General features: G+C 30.1%; 1 protein-coding gene across 6 annotated transcripts in view; it reads left to right on the top strand.

The window, feature by feature from the left end:
• Positions 1-4,438: 4,438 nt before the first annotated feature.
• Positions 4,439-20,449, top strand: part of adarb1a (adenosine deaminase RNA specific B1a) — a 52,142-nt gene continuing 36,131 nt past the window's right edge. For 3 of the 6 annotated variants that reach the window (XM_087303210.1, XM_087303211.1, XM_087303208.1), the window contains exons 1-2: positions 4,447-4,627; positions 17,732-17,789. Coding sequence is in view for 1 of the 6 variants with exons in the window: in XM_087303206.1 (XP_087159332.1) it covers positions 19,879-19,978 (100 nt within the window). In the remaining 5 variants the exon portion in view is untranslated. 6 annotated transcript variants of the gene reach the window in all.

The following is a 20,449-nucleotide window of genomic DNA, read 5'->3' as shown; positions in this document are numbered from 1 at the left end:
GAGAAGAAGTGCATATTATTAAATGTTGCTCGGTCAAAATAAAAATACTCGGTCAAAATAAAAAATACTCTGGGAAAACCTGTTTATCCAGGACGATCTCACAAAGAAATGTTACTATTTTACATATCGTCAGAAAAGTACCTAATAATGAAAACGTATTACATTTTTTTTTATCTGGAGGCGTTTCCCCAAAACCCACCCCAAACTTTACCCCTTATTGGGAGATCAAAAAAATCATACTAAACTGGATGAATGAGAAATGAATATGAATTAGCCAGTAAATAAAAAAAGTTTCGAATTGCCATGAAATTGCATTGGTTTATTGCAGTTAATGTGTGTAGGATACATTATTTAAATGAAAGGGGAAAAATAAACTCAGTTAAAAATCACATCATTTCCTTCGTTAGCAACGTCAATTTTTTGTATTTTGTATTTTATAGTGTTTTGCGATATTTGCTGACACAAAATGACTTTACACTATAAAACGAGTGAAAAAAATACTGAAAATGTGTTCAGGAACCTGACTGTACCTGCGGCATTCATTCATGAGCATCACAGACAAGCGGCTGTAATTAAAGCGAGATCTGATGTTTCAGGCGTTTAGCCCATGCCTCTTGATTTCCATGGAAACACACGCTGTAAAAAGGAGGAAAGGCCGTCTCTTTTCAGAGATCCAGGAGAAACAGGAAGCTGAACCCTGTCATTAACCTGCGATGTCTTCAGCAAACGCTTGACTCTCTGGATCGGATTTACTACATAAGCCATAAATGTAGTGCTTCAGGTTTGAGATGGTTCATGCAGTTCATCTGATGGCAACGTGGGTGTAGATATTAGATGATGTTCACCCACACAAGATTCCTCATCTCTTTTTTTTTTTGCTTGGTTTGTCCTAAATCCATTCATTATCGAAGAAAGATGCTTTTTGATGATTTTGTGTTTTAAAACTGTTGGTTTGTATGTATTTGTAGATGGATACTAATATACTATTATATACACTATTAAAATATAATTGATACTAATGTTATATTTATTATATTATATTATTGTTTTATTTTATATTATTTTCATGTTATTTGTGTATTTTAAATATTATAAATACTCTATTTATTATTATAGATCGTGTTATGAGTTCTTATAAATTGATTGTAATGATATACAGTTGAAGTCAGAATTATTAGCCCCCTTTGAATTTTTTTCTTCTTTTTTAAATATTTCCCAAATTATGTTTATCAGAGCAAGGAAATTTTCACTGTATGCCTGATAATATTTTTTCTTCTGGAAAAAAATCTTTTTTTTTTTTTATATTTTTTTTTTTAGAATATGCAAAAATCATACAAATACAAGAAAACATCAACAAATAACAAATACAAAGCAACGAAACAAAAACAAAACAAAAACAACAACAACAATTTAGTCAGGTACTGGTATGTGCGTGAGTGTGTGCGTGTGAGTGTGTGTATGCATGTAAAGGTAACTTGGTGGACAGGTCAGAGTACATACGTAAGGAACAATAACAGTCAATAAATGAAGCAAGTGTCACAGATATGGATAAAACATATAGAAAGAAACCAGTCAGAGGTAGGGAGTAACAACAATGCTTATGTATGATAGTAAATATGAGAGTAAAAAGAGAGAAAGGACAACAGTAATAACTGACAACAATAATAATAAATCACAAGTGCTACACCAACTACTACTACAGAAAGTTACTTATATTACAACTACTACTGCTTCTACTACAGCCACAACCACGACTACTACTACTAAAGTGTCTACTAATACTGATACTCTGGATAAAGTCTGATTTGTTTTATTTCAGCTAGAATAAAAGCAGTTTTTAATTTTTTAAACACCATTTTAGGGTCAAAATTATTAGCCCCTTTAAGCTAATTTTTTTCTCGATATAACAAACCATCGTTATACAATAACTTGCCTAATTACCCTAACCTGCCTAGTTAACCTAATTGACCCAGTTAAGCCTTTAAATGTCACTTTAAGCTGTATAGAAGTTTCTTGAAAAATATCTAGTCAAATATTATACACTGTCATCATGACAAAGATCAAATTAATCAGTTATTAGAAATGAGTTATTACAACTATTAGAAATGTATTGAAAAAAAATCTGCTCTCCATTAAACACAAATTGAGGAAAAAATAAACAAGCAATCTAATAATTCAAGGGGGCTAATAATTCTGACTTCATTTTAAACTTAAATCAAAATCAATGATTCATATTTAGGACCATCACGTTTGATGCTAGAAAAATGTTAATGTTTTTCTAATAATACTAAATCAATTGTAATGATTAATAAAAAAAACTGCAATACTGTATTGACAATGTGTATTATTTTTGTTTATTGATTGATTGACTTGTTTATTTGTAAAGATTTTGTAGTATTTTTTGGGTGATTTTAATTTTATTAAACTTTATATTACATAATCATTTAGCGTGAAGTTGGCAAAACAATATGGCCAAATGCGAGGGGGCATTTGTTGAATTATGTTAGCGCTTCTGAATGCCTAAATTGTCTGTTATATAAAGCGATGTGCGTCAGTTTATGGAGGAGGCTCGTGCACGTGCTCGTGTTCGCGTGCGCGCGCGGTGATTCCTCTTCTCTTCATCCTTCAGCGGGTCTGACGACTAACCGAAAGAGACGCTTTCAAAATACACACCTATTACACCACACACACACACACAGTTTATTTTTGTCCACATCAGTCGATAAAATCTCGAAATATACATATTTATTAGGCTACGTAATTATTTTTTAAAAGTATATTTGTCCTTATAAACCATTTTAAGGTATGTAAACAAAAACAAGGATCCCAACGTATCTCCTGTTTTACATGTTTAATTTCCATAGCTTAGCTTTCGAGAATCCAAAAAGAGCCACATATTGATTAATAATGTTATGAAAGATGTTTTAATTTTAGGCAAGGATTGAATTGCCTCTAGTTGATAACAAGCAGGAAATGTTCATGGGCCAAAATTGAAATGGTTGTTAAATCATTTATAATGCATATACATCATTTGTTTTACATATGTAACATTACATAAGACAGCCCTACTTATCTACAGAGAGTTTAGACTGTGTATAAATTCATTAACGTAGTTCTATTTTTATTTGAAGTTTTTTGTTGATACTTATATTTAAACGTTATTTAGGAACATATCTTTATTTATGTTTTAGAAAATATTTTTGTATAGACACGTGTTTATACATTATTTGTAAAATATTCTGTTTACATTTACTTTTATATGTTTCACATATATTACTTGTGCGTAAAATAATATATTTTATACAGTTTTGCATAAAAATATAAGATGTTTGTTGAAACAAAACAAAAAGTTATAACCTGTGGAGGTTCTTATGCTTGGTGAGTAGCACTATAGGTTATTTATTTTAGATTTAAATAGCTAAATGTATGTTTTTATAAATAAAAATGCATATACATAAATTATAATTAAATAAATTATAAATAAAAATATTTTATTAAAGTAATATAATTAACACATTTTTCTTAAAAGAAAAATTGAGCTTGTTTTGTGTGTTTGTGTGTGTTTTTGGCAGCAGAACAGATCATTTTTGCATGTTGCTGTTGCTCAGAATCACCAATAATTATGCAACATATGAAGAAACATCTGAGAAATTATCATATAACTTTTAGGAGGAGCAGGAGTGGACTTAATCAATTAGCGAGGTAAGCAGCCACTTAGGGCTCTAGGGAATTAGGGGCCCTCAACCAATGCCAGGAAGCCTATATTAATCATATTTTATACATTTTCTATCATATGTTGTAAAATCTGCCTATAACCATAAAGATTAACATTATTACTTTTTTTCAACCTTTTTCAAACACCTGTCAGAGCGTTTTAAGAGAGGGCCTGTCCAAAATAAGAACATTAGACTGCTGAGTACTTTGTGAACTTGGTTTTATTTGTGAATTAATGCATTTAAAAAGATTAAGGACCTTTAAATACATTTTAAACATGCAGTTTATTTACAAAAAAAACTACAAGTAACTAAATAAATATAAAGAGAATGATTTGAGTTTCAATGTTAGGGTCTCCAAATCACTAAGTTCACCCCTGAGGAGGAGAGACATGTCATAAAGGTAAAGTATGCTATTGTATGCCTTCATATCGATTTATCAATGTCATCAATCTATATATTATCTTTTAAATACAATATGTATAAAATTTAATTATAGTACATACTTCTATTACATTAACACCTTTTTCCCTGCACAGGTACTTTATAGGCTGCAAGTATATCAGTGTAAATGAAACCATACGACCGTCTGTCTGACCAATCAGCGCGACAATTTGTCCCGTCAAGCTCTGATCCCCCAATCAAACAGCAGTCAGTGCAAGCGCCCGCCCACTCGCTGGCCAATCAGCGCTCAGCATCGGCTAGTACTCCGTTACATCACTCAGCTCGTATCACTGATGCAAACACGCATAATTAAAGTCGCGCTGTGATTTTCAGCGTGTAGTAAAACGGGAAAACCGGCTTTATAACGCCCTAAATTCGCCATTTACCGCATACGTCTTCCTTTAATATCTTTCTCATCATCTGGAGGCTTTTTTTGTTCACCAGGATTCACCTCAACCAAGCGTCGCACTGTGAGTAATAATTTCATTCATTCAGCATTAAACGGTCATTTATTTACGTTATCTCGTGTCTTTTGACCAGTCGTTGTGTAAATAAACCCTGTTTGAAATTAAAACACGATTTCCAATATGAAATATGGTCTACAGGTCAGCATCAGTGGTCCACGAGCTTCAGATGTGTCAGCCTGTAGAAAGGCTATTGAAGTGCTTGGGTTATCTTGTTTTGGTTCTGGTTATTTTATTTTACTATAGTACTAACCAGAGCAGCTGGCTTCCGCGTGAACGCTTGGTGTGTGTGATTGATGAGTTTGTTTGTGTTTTTGACATTAAAGTGAATGAGCATCTGTCCCAACTGCTTTTGTCCTGCTCATCTGTCCCATCACGTCAATTTACATAAACGTTTGTAGCTATTTAAATACATCTTTATATACTTAATAAAAATAGGCTTTTTGCTTAAGAATATATTTATATTCGTATTGTTTTTTTATTTATATGTGAAGTAATATATCTTTATAGCTTTTATTGACTGTTTATTTTTGATAAAAAAGTAATGTTTGTTAATATATAGAAAATGTTTCATTTACGTAAGCATTTGTATAAAAAAATCGTATATTTGTATTTAATTTAAAAATACTTTTTATATTTATAATCATATTGCTTTTATTTATATGTGAAGTAATATTTCTGTATAGGTTTTATACAGTGTTCAGCATATGTACACCCCTCACAAATCTGTCTTTTAAATTCATACTTTTAATAGGGAGCTTTACAATCTTATATTTGTGCATATACATTAGATTGATTAGCACTGAAGCCAAATCTGGAGCTTATCTAACAAAATAACTTATGATAATGGTCCAAAATCTAGTACTGTCAAATTTATGTTATAGAAAAATATTAAATACAAATTTGAAAAAGAGGGGAAAAAATCAAGAGAAGCAAAAAACTTTAGAAATTAAAAAAAAAATTTAGTTAAAATTTGTAATTTGATTTTGCAATGTTTTACTTGAATTTAATAAATACATCTGTTTAATAAATCAGTTTTGTTTAAATGTACCAAACCACATTGCCTATATTCACTGAAAATTCGATAAAAATATAAATTTTCAAAATGGGGTGTACTTAATTATGCTAAGCACTGTATGTGTTTTTTTATATATAAAGTCACGTTTATTCACATATATATACAATTGAATTCATAAATATTAGCCCCCTTTTGAATCTTTTTTTCTTTTTTAAATATTTCCAAAACGATGTTTAACAGAGCAAGAAATTTTTCACCGTATGTCCGAAAATATTTTTTCTTCTGGAGAAAGTCTTATTTGTTTTATTTTGGCTAGAATAAAAACAGTTGTTAATTAAAATTATTAGTCCCAAAATTATTAGCCCCTTTCAGCTATATATATTTTTGATAGTTTACAAATAAACCATCGTTATACAATAACTTGCCTAATTACCCCAACCTGCCTAGTTAACCTAATTAACCTAGTTAATCCTTTAAATATCACTTTAAGCTGTATAGAAGTGTCTTGAAAAATATCTAGTAAAATATTATTTACTGTCATCATGGCAAAGATAAAGTAAATCAGTTATTAGAAATGAGTTGTATAAAATTATAATGTTTAGAAATGTGTTGGAAAAATCTTCTCTCTGTTAAACAGAAATTGAGGAAAAAATAAACAGGAGGGCTAATAATTAAGGGGGGCTAATAATTTCAACTTTAACACAATATTTAAGATATTAAAAAATAATCTTTTAAAATCAATCAGCAATTTCCATCAGCTTTATTTCTTTTTATTTAGCTTTATTTCTTTTATTTACTTAAATAAAAATTGAAAAATAAAGATGTGATATTATGTATAACAGGACAAAATTCTCATATTATTTAAAGAACAGCCTTTGTGGGCTTTTAAATGTTATTTTGGCTAAGTTTCTGCCTCTCTTCTGTACTGATGCTCAAAATGCTCTGTTTGTTTTGAATTCCACTCATGGTTTGTGTAAAGAAAAACTGCGTAAATCTCTTGCCTGGGCGAGTATGAATTCTGCTAAATAAATGAACCGCGCAAAGACACGAGCAAAAGAGTATGGTTTGATTAAAACTAAATAAAAATATTTATATATGTTAAAAAAATATTAGAATACAAAAAAACTAATTATAAAGATTTTCTTCCCATTTTGGTAACATTTTTACCATTTAAACGATTTAAAGACCGTTTGATCTTGAATCTCTGTGACCAAAGCTCTGTGACCGAAGCTGTTTTGCTAAGTCACTTTCACAGAAATTGTATATTCGAAAGCTTTGTTTCAATGATCTCATTGAATCTCTGAACTGCAGCCCATTTCACATTAAACTGTTTAGATTTAGGAACTATTTTTTTTATTATTATAATGTCAGAAATTTTTCTTCAGGTGCATTAATATTGTTAGGTTCTGCATATTGGGATGTTCCCAATAGTTTGTATGACATTTAATGCATAATGAACCATAAAAAATACTTATTTTAATATCTTCATAACATCATCAATTCATTTTTGTTAATTGTGTTTTTTGTTCAGATATTTAAAAGAAAAAAGTTGTATTTTTCAATTATTTAATGCATCCATGATGGAAATAATGGACATGTATTCAGTAAATAAACAGTAAATCGTTTTTTTTTTCTTCATAGCATTGTTAGAAATTTGAATTATTTAGCTTTTTTTTTTATTTAAATAATCCTAGAAATATTTTTTTATAATTGACAGATTGTTACAGAAATATTTCATAACAGTATATATTTTTTTATGCAATAAATAGTATTATGTTAGTTAGTTAGTAACTTTATTTGTCCCCATAGGGAATTTTCATTTGCAGAGACATCTGACATTTCACATTTGGCATTTATATAAATAAATAATTTAAAATCCGAAAGTACCATGGTATTCCTACTCTAAAAGAATATCATGTATACTGGCCATCAACTGCTACTGTGAGAGGAGGAATTTAAAAACTTAATTACTGGAAGTATTGATAATAAATGTGTCCTATATCTTACACATCTAGGAACACATTATCGAAGACCTGATGGTAACAATTTGAAGGTGTATGATAAAGGATGTCTCTCATCATTGACAATAATGATAGCCTTATTTAGTACTCTTTCTTTGTATATGGTATACAAAGAAAGAGTATGATATCTTTATTTTAAACAAAAAGTGTATTTGTTATCTTGGAGAAAAAAATCGTAATTAAAAAGCTAATAAAACTGACTGATATTTACAGATTGTTTTTAGTTAAAAAACATTCGAAAATTACAGTAATTTTTTTTTATTTATAGGGGATTTGTTTTATTATATATATATATATATATATATATATATATATATATATATATATATATATATATATATATATATATATATATATATATTTTTTTTTTTTTTTTTTACAAAAATAAATAATTATACAATTTATTTATATAGCTCCCTCATAGTCAAGATAATTAATTTTACAAATTTTACTAATGACCAAGTAAGTGATATTTACTGGAAGACAAAAAGTCCTTCTCAAAAGTCTGTATTCATCTCATATCTGACTTGGTCGAGTGCCTGGTTTGTCCTAAAATGAACTGGTCACTGCTCTCGACTGAACTCCTTTAAGTGCTGTGAGCTCTTTGGTTTCCCATCATGCTTTGCACATGTGCACTCTTCTGCACAGAATTTTCTGTGTGCTGTCCACACAGACACACAGATTAATTCTATTAATATTTTTTAATGAATGTTTTATCTTGTAGAATACTCACAGAATGTTGAGTTTGTGTATGGACATTTTAAGTTTAGCATATATATATATATATATATATATATATATATATATATATATATATATATATATATATATATATATATATATATATATATATATATATATATATATATATATATATACATATATATATATATATATGTATATGTATATATGTATATGTGTGTGTGTATGTATGTATGTATGTATTGTGTGTATACATATGTATGTATATATAAATATATATATATATATATATATATATATATATATATATATATATATATATATATATATATATATATATATATGTGTGTGTGTGTGTGTGTGTGTGTGTGTGTGTGTGTGTGTGTATGTGTGTGTGTGTGTGTGTGTGTATATAAATATATATATAACATATGTATGTTTATGTATATGTGTGTGCAATCACAATTTTTTGCTCAATTTCAAACACCACAATCTGCATGCATATTTGGCTTTAAAAATAAGGGGGTTGCAAAAATTGGTGTGGTTCCAGCATCTAATTAATTAGGCAATGTGAACTCAAACCACAACCTCTTGATTAAGAAACTAACACTAATTAATCAACCAGCTGCAGGCGACATAAACAATACCAACATAAAACACACATTCAGCAGCGTCTTAGAGAGCCACTTCATGGCTCTTCTCTTCATGATTGTTGTTTGTCTCTTTTTTTTTTTTTGGTCACGAGCCAGCTGTTGGCATCTCTATCTGAATCATCAGGTCACGAAGCATGATTCATCTTTTTTTTTTTTTTTTTTTTTTTAGCTCGGTGCTCTTTATTTAAACCTGTAGTATTTTTACATGTAATGTTAATCTGGCTTCCATGCACCAAATACATCAAAAGTAGGTGTAGATTTAAATGTTTGGCAACTGATGCAAAGATGAATGACGATGCTCATGTTAACATATAGCTGTTGTTTGTTTTGCAGTTAATGTTCTCTAATCTGCGAGTTGAGCTGTGTGAAACAGTCGTCAGTGGTTTCATTGTTCAAGCATGACAAACTGTTTCCAATTGATCTCTCTATTGAGTGCATTACAGGAATTTAATCCATGCTTTAATGATCTTCTGTCAGCCGCTTCCATCTGCGCACAATGTTATTGCCAGCAAATGAATGAGGTTTAAGATCTGAGCTGAGTAAAGACGGATTACTGAAGATTTGACTGTCTGGTGTGATCTTCGATGTGGGAGTTTTAGGAGGAAAGGAAATTATAAATGCGTCTTTCTAGGTGTAGGTCTATGAACGCAAGCCCTATTAGCACTGCTATTTTCAGCTACTGCTATTTTCAGCAACGGTTAATATAGTTTAGCTTGGGATAAAATTAGCTAAACGTTAATAGCCTTAAATTGTACTTCAGTTAAGCAGCAGTCTAAAGATTGTTTTAGCTGTGGAGTTAACAGTTATTCGAGAATAGCTAACAAAATTAGCCAAAAGCAATGGTTTAAGCTTAAAAGGTTAGCTATGAATAGTAATCGCTTTAAAAAACAGGCAAATTATACAGCTTACAGTAATATCCACAAATAGCTTATTTCTACTATTGCCAGACTAAAGTTGTGATAACAATGTTGCCAATAATGTCTGAGTTAAACAATACTGCAAAACAAAAAGTTAAAGATAACTTAAAGTTAGCAGAGTATAGCTAACGACATTATTAGCCACAAAATTCAACTGCTGTAGTTAGCAACCGTATTTTAATATTTTTGCTACAGAAGTCAGTTAGCAAAGTTAGCCACTGTAGTGCTAATACTTTAGCCAGGAAGCTAACTTCAACTATAACAAGCAAAGCAACAGTTTAATGATGATTTAAAGATTAAGTTTAAGTACAACTAATAGTAATAGCCAACATTAGCCTATTTCAACTACTGTCAAAGTAAAGCTACTGTGAGAACAATGTTGCCAAAAATATCTAATTTCAACATATCAAAACAATAAATTAATGATATTTTAAAGTTAGCAGAGTTATGCTAACAACAGTATTAGCCCAGAAATAGCTGCTATAGTAAGCAACTGTTTAAAGATATTTTTGCTGCAGAAGTTAGTTAAAGTTAGCCTCTGTATTGCTATAGCCAGAAAGCTACGTTCAACTATTGTAAAGTTAAGCAGGTTTAACATAGCAAAACATAAATGAAATATAACTTCAAGTTAGCAGAATATAGCTAACGGTTAAAGTACACAACTGTTTAAAGATGTGAGTAAGAGTTAGTTAGTTTGCACTCTTATTACTAATACTATAGCCAGCTATTTCCACAGCAAAGCAACAGTTTACACTTTGTCATTTGAAGTTAGTACAGTATAGCTAACATTAATATCCAGTTAATACAAAGCAATAGTTTTAAAATTATTTTGGATAAGGATAGTCATAAATAGCTAATTTTGGCTATACTGCTGAACTATTGCAAAGCTATATACAGTTTAAAGACAAGTTTTGCTGTGGAAGTTAAAGTTACCAAAGTAAAGCTTACAGTAATATAAAAAAATAAATAGCCACAATTATTTCAACATCCTGCTTACAAAATTTAAGCTTGCCAGCTAACAATATGTCACTGTACTACAAAGTTACAATTAAAATATAATTTTTCTAACAAAGTTCAATAAGTTAAGTTACAGTATAGTCATGAGATTGCTCATTTCAACTATATTGCCATAATGAAACAACGGTTTGAATAGAATCTTGTTGAATTTGCCCAGCAGTCACACAAATATCGTAAGACGTAGCTACGTTTTTATGCGCATAAAAAAATGGTCGATGGAAACTTCAAAATGCTTATAAATTTGGAAAATGTGCATAAAAACAAATTACTGAGTTGGATAAACTTTTTATTCGATTAGAAAAGATACATATAAACTGCGATGGAAACGCTTTTACCTAAAAAATTCCAGTATGCGCATTAAAAAAGGTCATGTAATTTTGATATAAAAGGTCATGTGATGATGAAAATGTGCGTGAATGCACAAACCAGCAGGTTAAGCACATTGTAAAACATCTGAAATGTTCTTTTGGTCATTCTAAAATGCTTTAACCGTTTCAGTAGTATAATCATATTATTATTGCCTCCAAAATAGTTAGGAGCATCCGTGCTCCACGTTTCACGCCTTCAAACGCCACCGCACATTCACTGCGTGTCAGGATTGCATTCTGAGGCACAAGTCATTTATTAAATGAAAAAAAAAAGATTCACTCAGCTTCTCTTATTGCTGCAAATTCCTTTTTTACTGTTGATATTTGGTGCCAGTTAACCAAGAACTTACAATTTTGTTCACTTGACTCATTGGATGGAAACACTGCTTTATTCGCACATCTTATATGCGATTGTCCAGTTTTGCGAACAAAGTTCATTCGCATTTTTGGATGGGAACATAGCTAATATTAGGTAACATTTAGGTTGTAATGTCGGGTGAAAAAAAAATGTAGTGTCTGGCCAGCCATCCATCTGACGTTGGATTGTCACATCAACCAGATTTTAATTTCCACACCCAAAATGCAACGTCCTACGACATTGGGGTACAATGTCAATCTAAGGAGTTAACTTTAGCCAACTGTAGCTAACAATAGAGCCAAATATAGAACTACTGCCTCTACTTGACTATTCAGGTTTGTTAGTGCAAAAGTAAGAAAACAAAGGTACTTTTTAACAACAGAAACGTGTTTGTGGTACAGTAAGCAGTTGGATTACAGTTGGAACACATTTATTGCAATTGAATGCCATATAAAATTTAATTATTGCTTCTTTTTTGTAATTTGTCCATTTCAGCCTGAAATAGAAAAACATCTTCTTTTTTTTGACTCTGTAAACTTATTCATCTGGAACAGTTTAATTTGATGTTCTCAGAGCAGGTCAAACCATTCATTTCCAAGCATATTTTCAAGTTATTTGCATAATAAGGATGTGCAAAAAATAATTATTTGAGTGCTTTGAGTGTTTTTTACCACCTCTGATTGTTTAACACCCGCTCCTCTAATTATTCCTTAAATAATTTATTAATATAGGTATATTAAAAAATAAATGTAACATACAAATGATAATATACTGTATAATACATACTGTGTGTTCACAATCAGTCCTTTGATTTCATGTGATTTGCATCTTGATGTAAATTTTAATTTGGAAACAAAAACACTTTTTTTTCTATTGCTTTTTCATTTTATATGTGGTTTTTGGCAGCTTGTTTTTGTCTCGTAAAGGCGGCTTGTGTGTTTTGGTGCAGTGAAACTGTGAGCTACGGTAGACTGCTGTTTATTTTTAGCTTTAATTGTGAATGTTAAACAACAGGAGATCAGACGGGGAGCTGGTAAAAACATTGCTGTGTGAGCCCGAAGACTCGTTTTTAGTGTTTTGTTTACTCCTTGTAAATGATTAAATATATTTCAGTCGAATGCGTTGTTGTCGTTATTATTAATATTTGATATACAGTGCCAGTGTAAGTATTTGAGTTCCTGCGGGGTTGGATACGAGCGTGTAACCGTGTTTAAAAGCTAAATCTATAGGACCGAAGGTCTGGTCTTATGAGAGCAAATGGTAGATGAATGAACAAATTGAGGGTGACGTTAGGAATAAATGCTGAGGGTTTGCTGTGATGCTCTTTAATATTTTATAAAGGGCCCTGCAGTAGCACTGTGCGTGTGTGTGTGTGTGTGTGAGAGAGAGAGAGAGAGAGTGATAGTAAGACTGAGAGAATTAGTTTAATGTAAATTAGTATAGGTAATATTTTATCATTATTTTTTGTTAGTTTCTGAGAGATATCTAAGCAGGTGAAAATATGTTCTACAAAAGTACATTTAAAAAAATATATATCTAAATATCTTATATTTGATGTCAAAAGAAATATTAAAAGCTTGGCCACCTAAATTTATTCCATAAGTTAGATTTATCTTTATTAAATAACTTATATATATATATATATATATATATATATATATATATATATATATATATATATATATATGTGTGTGTGTGTGTGTGTGTGTGTGTGTGTGTGTGTGTGTGTGTGTGTGTGTGTGTGTGTGTGTGTGTGTGTATATATATATATATAATTAATATTATTTTTATTATTATTATTATTATTTTTAATATTGGCATCCCAGTGATGCAGTGGGTAGCATGATCGCCTCAAAGCAAGAAAGTCACTGGTTCGAGCCTTGGCTGTGTTAGTTGGCATTTCTGTGTGGAGTTTGCATGTTCTCCCTGTGTTCGCGTGGGTTTCCTTTGGGTGCTGTGGTATAGGTAAATTAAATAAGCTTGTCCGTAGTGTATGTGTGTGAATGAGTGTGTATGGTTGTTTCCCAGTGATGGGTTGCAGCTGGAAGGGCATTGGCTGCATAAAACATTTGCTGGATAAGTTGGTGGTTCATTCCGCTGTGGCGACCCCAGATTAATAAAGGGACTAAGCTCAAAAGAAAATGAATGAATGAATTATTAATATTATATGATAGAAAATGAAATGATCTGATTATTTTTTGGTGATTTCGATTCTATTGATTTCCAACCAATTTATTCATTAGTTTAATGAAATTGTAAACACATAAACAAGGATGGATGTGTATTTGGTAGCACTTTCTATAGTCTGGTGTTCTCTAATAAACAGCATGTGGTAGCGATGACACATTGTCTCATCAATAGTTTTTTCCATGTCATATTGATTTCAATGTCTGGTCCACATAGCCTCCAGACGCTGCCACTGACTAAATGACTGAACTAAAGAAATTCTTTAGGACTTTCTATTCCAGTTCAGGACAGGGAAAAGCAAGTTTATTTATATAGCACATTGTATACAAAGTGGCAATTCAAAGTGCTTCACATAAACTGGAATAAAAGAGACGCGTATAAATAGAAAATATAGACAAAAAGTATGAAAACTGAATTTAAAACAGCTTATAAAAGAATGAAAAAGCAAAAAAAAAAAAAAAAGAGACATAATAGTGTTATCTGTCGGACATAGCACAGTGCTCATTCAGTAAAGACACAGCTAAACAGATGTGTTTTCAGTCTGGATTTGAATGTGCCAAATGTTGCAGCACATCTGATCATTCTGGAAGCTGATTCCAGCAGTGAGGGGCGTAATTGCTGAAAGTCGATTCATCCTGCTTTGACTGAACTCTTGCAATTTCTTATTTATATGATCCTAATGATCTGAGTGATCTGTTAGGTTTGTGTTCAGTGAGCATATCTGTAATGTATTGAGGTCCGAGGCCAATTAGGGATTTATAGACACGTAATATTTAAAATCTATTCTGAATGTAACTGGGAGCCAGTGTAGAGACCTGAGGACAGATGATGTGCTCTGATTTTTTGGTTCTGGTCAGAATCCTGGCAGCAGCGTTCTGGAAGAGCTGCAACTTTCTGACTGTCTTTTTTAAAAAGGCACACACACACACACACACACACACACACACACACACTGGCTGTGTGTTATTTTAGTTCGAAAGTCTCCCTGGATCCTAATTAAAATATATATTTAATGTTTTACATAGTTACTTAGTTTTTTTGTAGTTATGAACTCGTAGTCTTCTTGGATCCACCTCAAGTTACAAAGAATCCAAAATGAGCGATTCCATGCAAATGTCAAACTTGCCATGAAAAAAATAAGTTTTCAACAAAATAGCGAAACCCTTTCTACTTTTGTGTGTGTGTGTGTGTGTGTGTGTGTGTGTGTGTGTGTGTGTGCATGTGTGTGTGTTTGTTTGTGTGTGTGTGGGTGTGTGTGTGTGTGTGTGTGTGTGGGTAAGCTTGTATTTTACAGTACTGTGAAATACTCAAGACCTCTTATCAATTGTTTCAAACTATTTTATTTGATTTACCAAAGTCACACAAGTGGCAATTTCACATCTGTCATATTCATAACGGAGAGACGTCACATCCATAATGACACATTTTCCTCATAAATGCAAATAATGTAAATAAAATAAATACTTTTTTTTCTCTATAAAGAGCCAACTCTTATCCATTGGATTTGCATTATTTTTGGGGGTTGTGCAGTTTAATTCATAGAATTTCTACAAACCATGTTGTAGACTGTAAACTCACAGACTTTTTTGGTCACATCCATAACGTAAGTTAATTTTTCTTATTTAAAATTTAAAATTTGTTTACTGATTCAGATATTTCGATATATTGTCAACATAGACTTTCTCTGTGAAATTATGTTTGGAGAGTTTACTGCAAATGTCAATTCTATAACGCTGGAATTGCTCAAACATAATTGGTCAAAGTAAAATTATTTAGTCTATTATCTGTATTTTTGAAACCCACTTGACTAATATCACATATTTAAAATAGCAGGGCAAAACATACTGTGTTAATTACCATTATTTTAAGTAAAATACAGCGTGAAAGAGCGTGATTTTAATTGGGCGGAGCTTCACCGATTCAAATAAAGAGTTTGGTCGATTTGTAAGATCTTGCTGTACAGATTGCAAAGAGAAACGCAATGGTGATTATATTTTGCTTTCTTTGTATGCTTATCTGGTTATTTGAGTTCGTGTCCTTCTTTGAAAGTCAGAATTGCTACTCTGTTGACATGAGATTAAGAGTATTCAGAGTTTACACTCCAGTGAGGTTACAGCGCCGTCTTCTGGCCGCCTTTAGCTACTGCGTATGAACAAAGTGTTTTCTGAAGTCTTCATGAAGAACAGATGTTCCCTTATCTGTTATCATCAGTCTCCAAAACTACTTATTAATAAATAAATAATTAAAAAACATAAATAAAAAAGTGATTATTTAATTAGTTTGTTTGAATTAAAAATGTTTAATACAATTGACTCTAAAAAGATTATGTTAAATTTAAATGAACTGTAATTATTTGATTTTAGTTCAATGAAGAAGAATCTAAAATGCAAAAAGCTAAAAGAGTAAATTTTATATGTATTTATAAGTATATTTATTATTTGTATTGTTTTTTAAATTTTGTTTTTTAAACTTCCAGCGTTATGAATGTAACATTTGCAGTAAAAACTCAAAACATAAATTTGCTTAGAAAGTAGATGTTAAGATTATATTGAAGCATTTGTTTTTTATTTTCCAGAACAACTGACCAAAGAGTTAAAGACCAAAAAAAATCAATCTGTAAACATGTTTTGTATTTAAAATGAGGAAACCAAACATGCGTTATGGATGTGACAAAAAAGTCTGCAGGTTTACAGTACACAACATGCTTTGTAGAAATTCTGTAAATTTAACTGCACAACCCAAAAGAAGCGATGCTAATCAAAAGGATAAAAGTCGGCTCTCTATAAAACAAAAATGATTTTTTTATTTTATTAAATATTTTCACATTTATGAGGAAAAAGTGTCAATATGGATGTGACGTCTTTCCGTTATGGATGTCACAGATGTGAAATTGCCACTTGTGTGACTTTGGTAAATCAAATAGAATAATTTGAAAACACTGACAGATGCATTTTTAAGTACTGTAAAATTCATACTTACACAAAAAAAAAAAACAACCCAGAAACGGTTTTTGCATTTTGGTGAAAACTTACGTTTTTTTCATGTCAAGGTTGACAATTGCACGGAATAGCTCTTTTACAAATGTAGGAAGTTGGCCAAATGCATAAATCAAATGCATAAAATGAAAAAAAAAAACTATTATTTTAATGCATTATTAATTTCCATATTCTCAATGTATTATTTATTTTCTAATGTTTATTACTAAATTCGTTTTTCCCATAGTTTATTCATTAAATTTCAAATGCAAACTATGGAAATAAACCAAAATGCAAATAAAATGTATTTTAATGTTGTGTTTTACTTTAGAATTTGTTGTAATTTTCCTGTAAATAATTTTTGTTGGGCCTTTTTATTTTGTTAGCTGCAGGTTTGGTTCTTCATAGGATCTGCATTTTTATGGAGCTAATAATATGCCAAAACAATCTGAACTTGAATTTGATCGTCTACTCTTCCCTGTTGATGACCCCTGACCTACTTTCTGCTGAATCTAAATTTCACAATCTGGATTTCTGGTTTTGAATTTTAGAATATTGAATTTGATGTTCTGAATTTCTTCATCTTGAACACCAAAAAATCTGAAGTTTGAAAATGCACATATATAAACAAAAATTCTGCCTTGAAAAATTATGTTGCCTTAAATTTCAGAAGTTCAATATTCAAGTTATAAAATTACATTTCAAATTATAAAATTTAAGTAAAAAAAAATCAATTATTCAATTACCAATGTAAAAAATTCAAATATACACAATTCAAATTTCGATTGTTTTGGCATATTATTAGCTCCATACATTTTACAATGAAGATGTTTTCATTTCTAATCGCATATCTGTAAATATGAAAACGCTAAAATCTCTGTTGTTTTGTTACAGGTAATATAAAACTCACTGTATACGTCTTAAATAGAAGAGGAGGAGGTCAAACACACAGGTAGATTTAATTCCTGCAATCTACTTCTGATAACCGCACTTCACATTTGTGTGTGAGTCGGTCGGGATGCTGATGATTGTGATGAAGAACTGTGGTGTTGTTAAATTGAGTGTCCAGCAGAGGGAGGCAGAGGGTTAAAAATAACACTGTGGAGTAAATATATATCGGTCTTAAATGCTCTTTGTCTCCATATACAACATTGGCAAGTACCTTCAGCATTTGCCTGCCCTAGAGTAAGAAAGATTGCTTTTTACTCAAATATTTTCACTTTGGTCAGACAAATCGAAATAATCTGAAACAAACCCTAAACCATTCCATTTGAAATGAAAATAAAATGGATTTTATTCAGAATTAATTGAAATCTAGAAATTTCGCATTAATAATTATTTTTATTTATTGTTCAGTTAGATATACGAATAGAAATTTTGTTTATTCTTAATTCAATAGAAATTTTATTTCAGTAAAATAATGCACAACCTGGCTAATTAGAAGAATGGTCAAGCAAGAAGTAGTATTGAATAAATATTGATATATACTGTTAAAGTCAGATTTATTAGCCTCCCATTTATTTTTTTCCCCTCAATTTCTGTTTAACGGAGAGAAGATTTTTTCAACACATTTCTAAACATAATTGTTTTAATAACTCATGAGAAAATTTCCTTGCTCTCTTAAACATAATTTGGGAAGTATTTAAAAAATCAAAGAGGAATTCAAATTTATAGAGTGATACAAACTTCACTATTCATAATAATAAATAATGTTGAACCTTTATTTATTCTTTATTGAATTTAATTCCATTAATTATTTTTATTTATTGGCAGTTCATTCTGCAGTGACGACCCCAGATTAATAAAGGGACTAAACCAAAAAGAAAATGAATGAATTAATTTTGTATTAATTTTTTATTGGAATTTAGTTTATATTTAATATTAAAATGATTTTAAATTAAATTCATTATGAAATTAAATAGCTAAGCAGATAGTGGTAGGCCTGCATATTTGTTTTAAAACAATTTTTTATAGCAAAATTGTTTCATTTATTATTGTAAATGTAATTATTTAACATTCTTTTTATTTTCTAAAAATGAGATTTATAAAAATATAAGATTTGGCAAACAGCAGGTTATATTTAAATATTGCTTTGCTAAAATATTAAATTATTCTTATTATATAGTTAATGCATATTTATGCATATTTTATTGTTTTTAATTATTTATTTTACAATATCTAAATAAAAACTCCTTAAATGTTACTTAACCTTAACTTATTACAAACTTTTATCTGATTGGATTCATTTTAATTAAATGTTAATTTAATACTATTAACTATTTATATTAAAAACAAGTTCTTTTAACAAGTTCTGCCACACAACAGGTAGTATTTACATGTTAATTGATTTTATTCCTAATGTAATTGTAAAATCTGTAAAATAATGGAAAAGGTGGCTAATATAAAGAAGAACCATCATGCAACAGGTACTAATATTTATTTAAATGCAAATAAAAATGTATTTAATTGAAGATTATTCATTTAAATTTACATTTTAATTTAATGTATACATTTTATTAAAGTAAACAAATGGCACAATTCACAATTATGTATAGTAAAATAAATGTATTTATTTATAAAATTGGTAAATGTACTACTATACTGAAATATTTAAATATTTGTATTTTTGTTAGAGGAACTGCCATAATTAATACATTTGTATTTATTATTTGTATTATTTACTTTTACTTATTATTTACTTATTTTACACAACCTCAACATAATACAATCTTTTATTCTAATTACGTTTTCATAAAAAAAAATCTTAAATCCGATACTAGAAAGCTCAAAAGTCAAACTGCAACCTTCAAAACTAAAGAATAAATCAAAAGCAAATCTCATAAAGTGTGTGCTTCTGGGTGTGTAACAACAGTGACGTGTGTGTGTGAGTGTGTGTTAAGAGCAGGTTTGACTTATAACAGAGCTGTCAGTTTTCTCTCTCTCTCCACTTCACATCTGCTCTCCTCCTCCTGCTCTCCATCTCTCTCTTCTCTGTGTTAGCGTTAGTGTTAGCGTCAGTGTCAGTGTTAGCGTGCGCCGCTATGGCTCAGTGTCAGAATTGCTCTCAAAGCATGGGCTCCTTTTACTGCCTCGTTCGCAGGAGATTCAAGAGGAGACGCAAAAAACGCTCCGAACGCAAAGGTAAAACTGCTGGGCTTTAAATTAGAGTTAAGATCTTAAATGTACACATCTAAGGTTCAATTGTGGATTGTGGGCTGCTTTTATTAAGTAGATATATGTGATTTTGTGTTTGTGTGTGTATGTATATATATATATATATATATATATATATATATATATATATATATATATATATATATATATATATATATATATATGTCATGAAAAAAAAATTGTTTTGCCATTTTAAAATGATGGCGTTTAAGGCTAGAGAATTAATGTACTTAAATAGTTTTTCACTTTTTAATAAACAATTTTGGCCAAAAAAAAAAAATATATATATATATATAAATAAATATATATATAAGTGGTGGAAAGTAAATGTTAATGTTAATGTAAAAATGTATGATAAATGTTAATGATGTAAATGTAAAAGCCCAGTTACAAAAAAAAAAAAACAGGAAAAAATTGAATAACCGATGTTTAATTTAA

This window comes from Danio rerio, chromosome 22, assembly GCF_052040795.2.
Source record: "Danio rerio strain M-AB ecotype USA chromosome 22, GRCz13ab, whole genome shotgun sequence".
Classification (NCBI taxonomy): domain Eukaryota; kingdom Metazoa; phylum Chordata; class Actinopteri; order Cypriniformes; family Danionidae; genus Danio; species Danio rerio.
The sequence above is the reverse complement of the archived record's forward strand: the minus strand, read 5'-3'. Positions and strand labels throughout refer to the sequence as shown.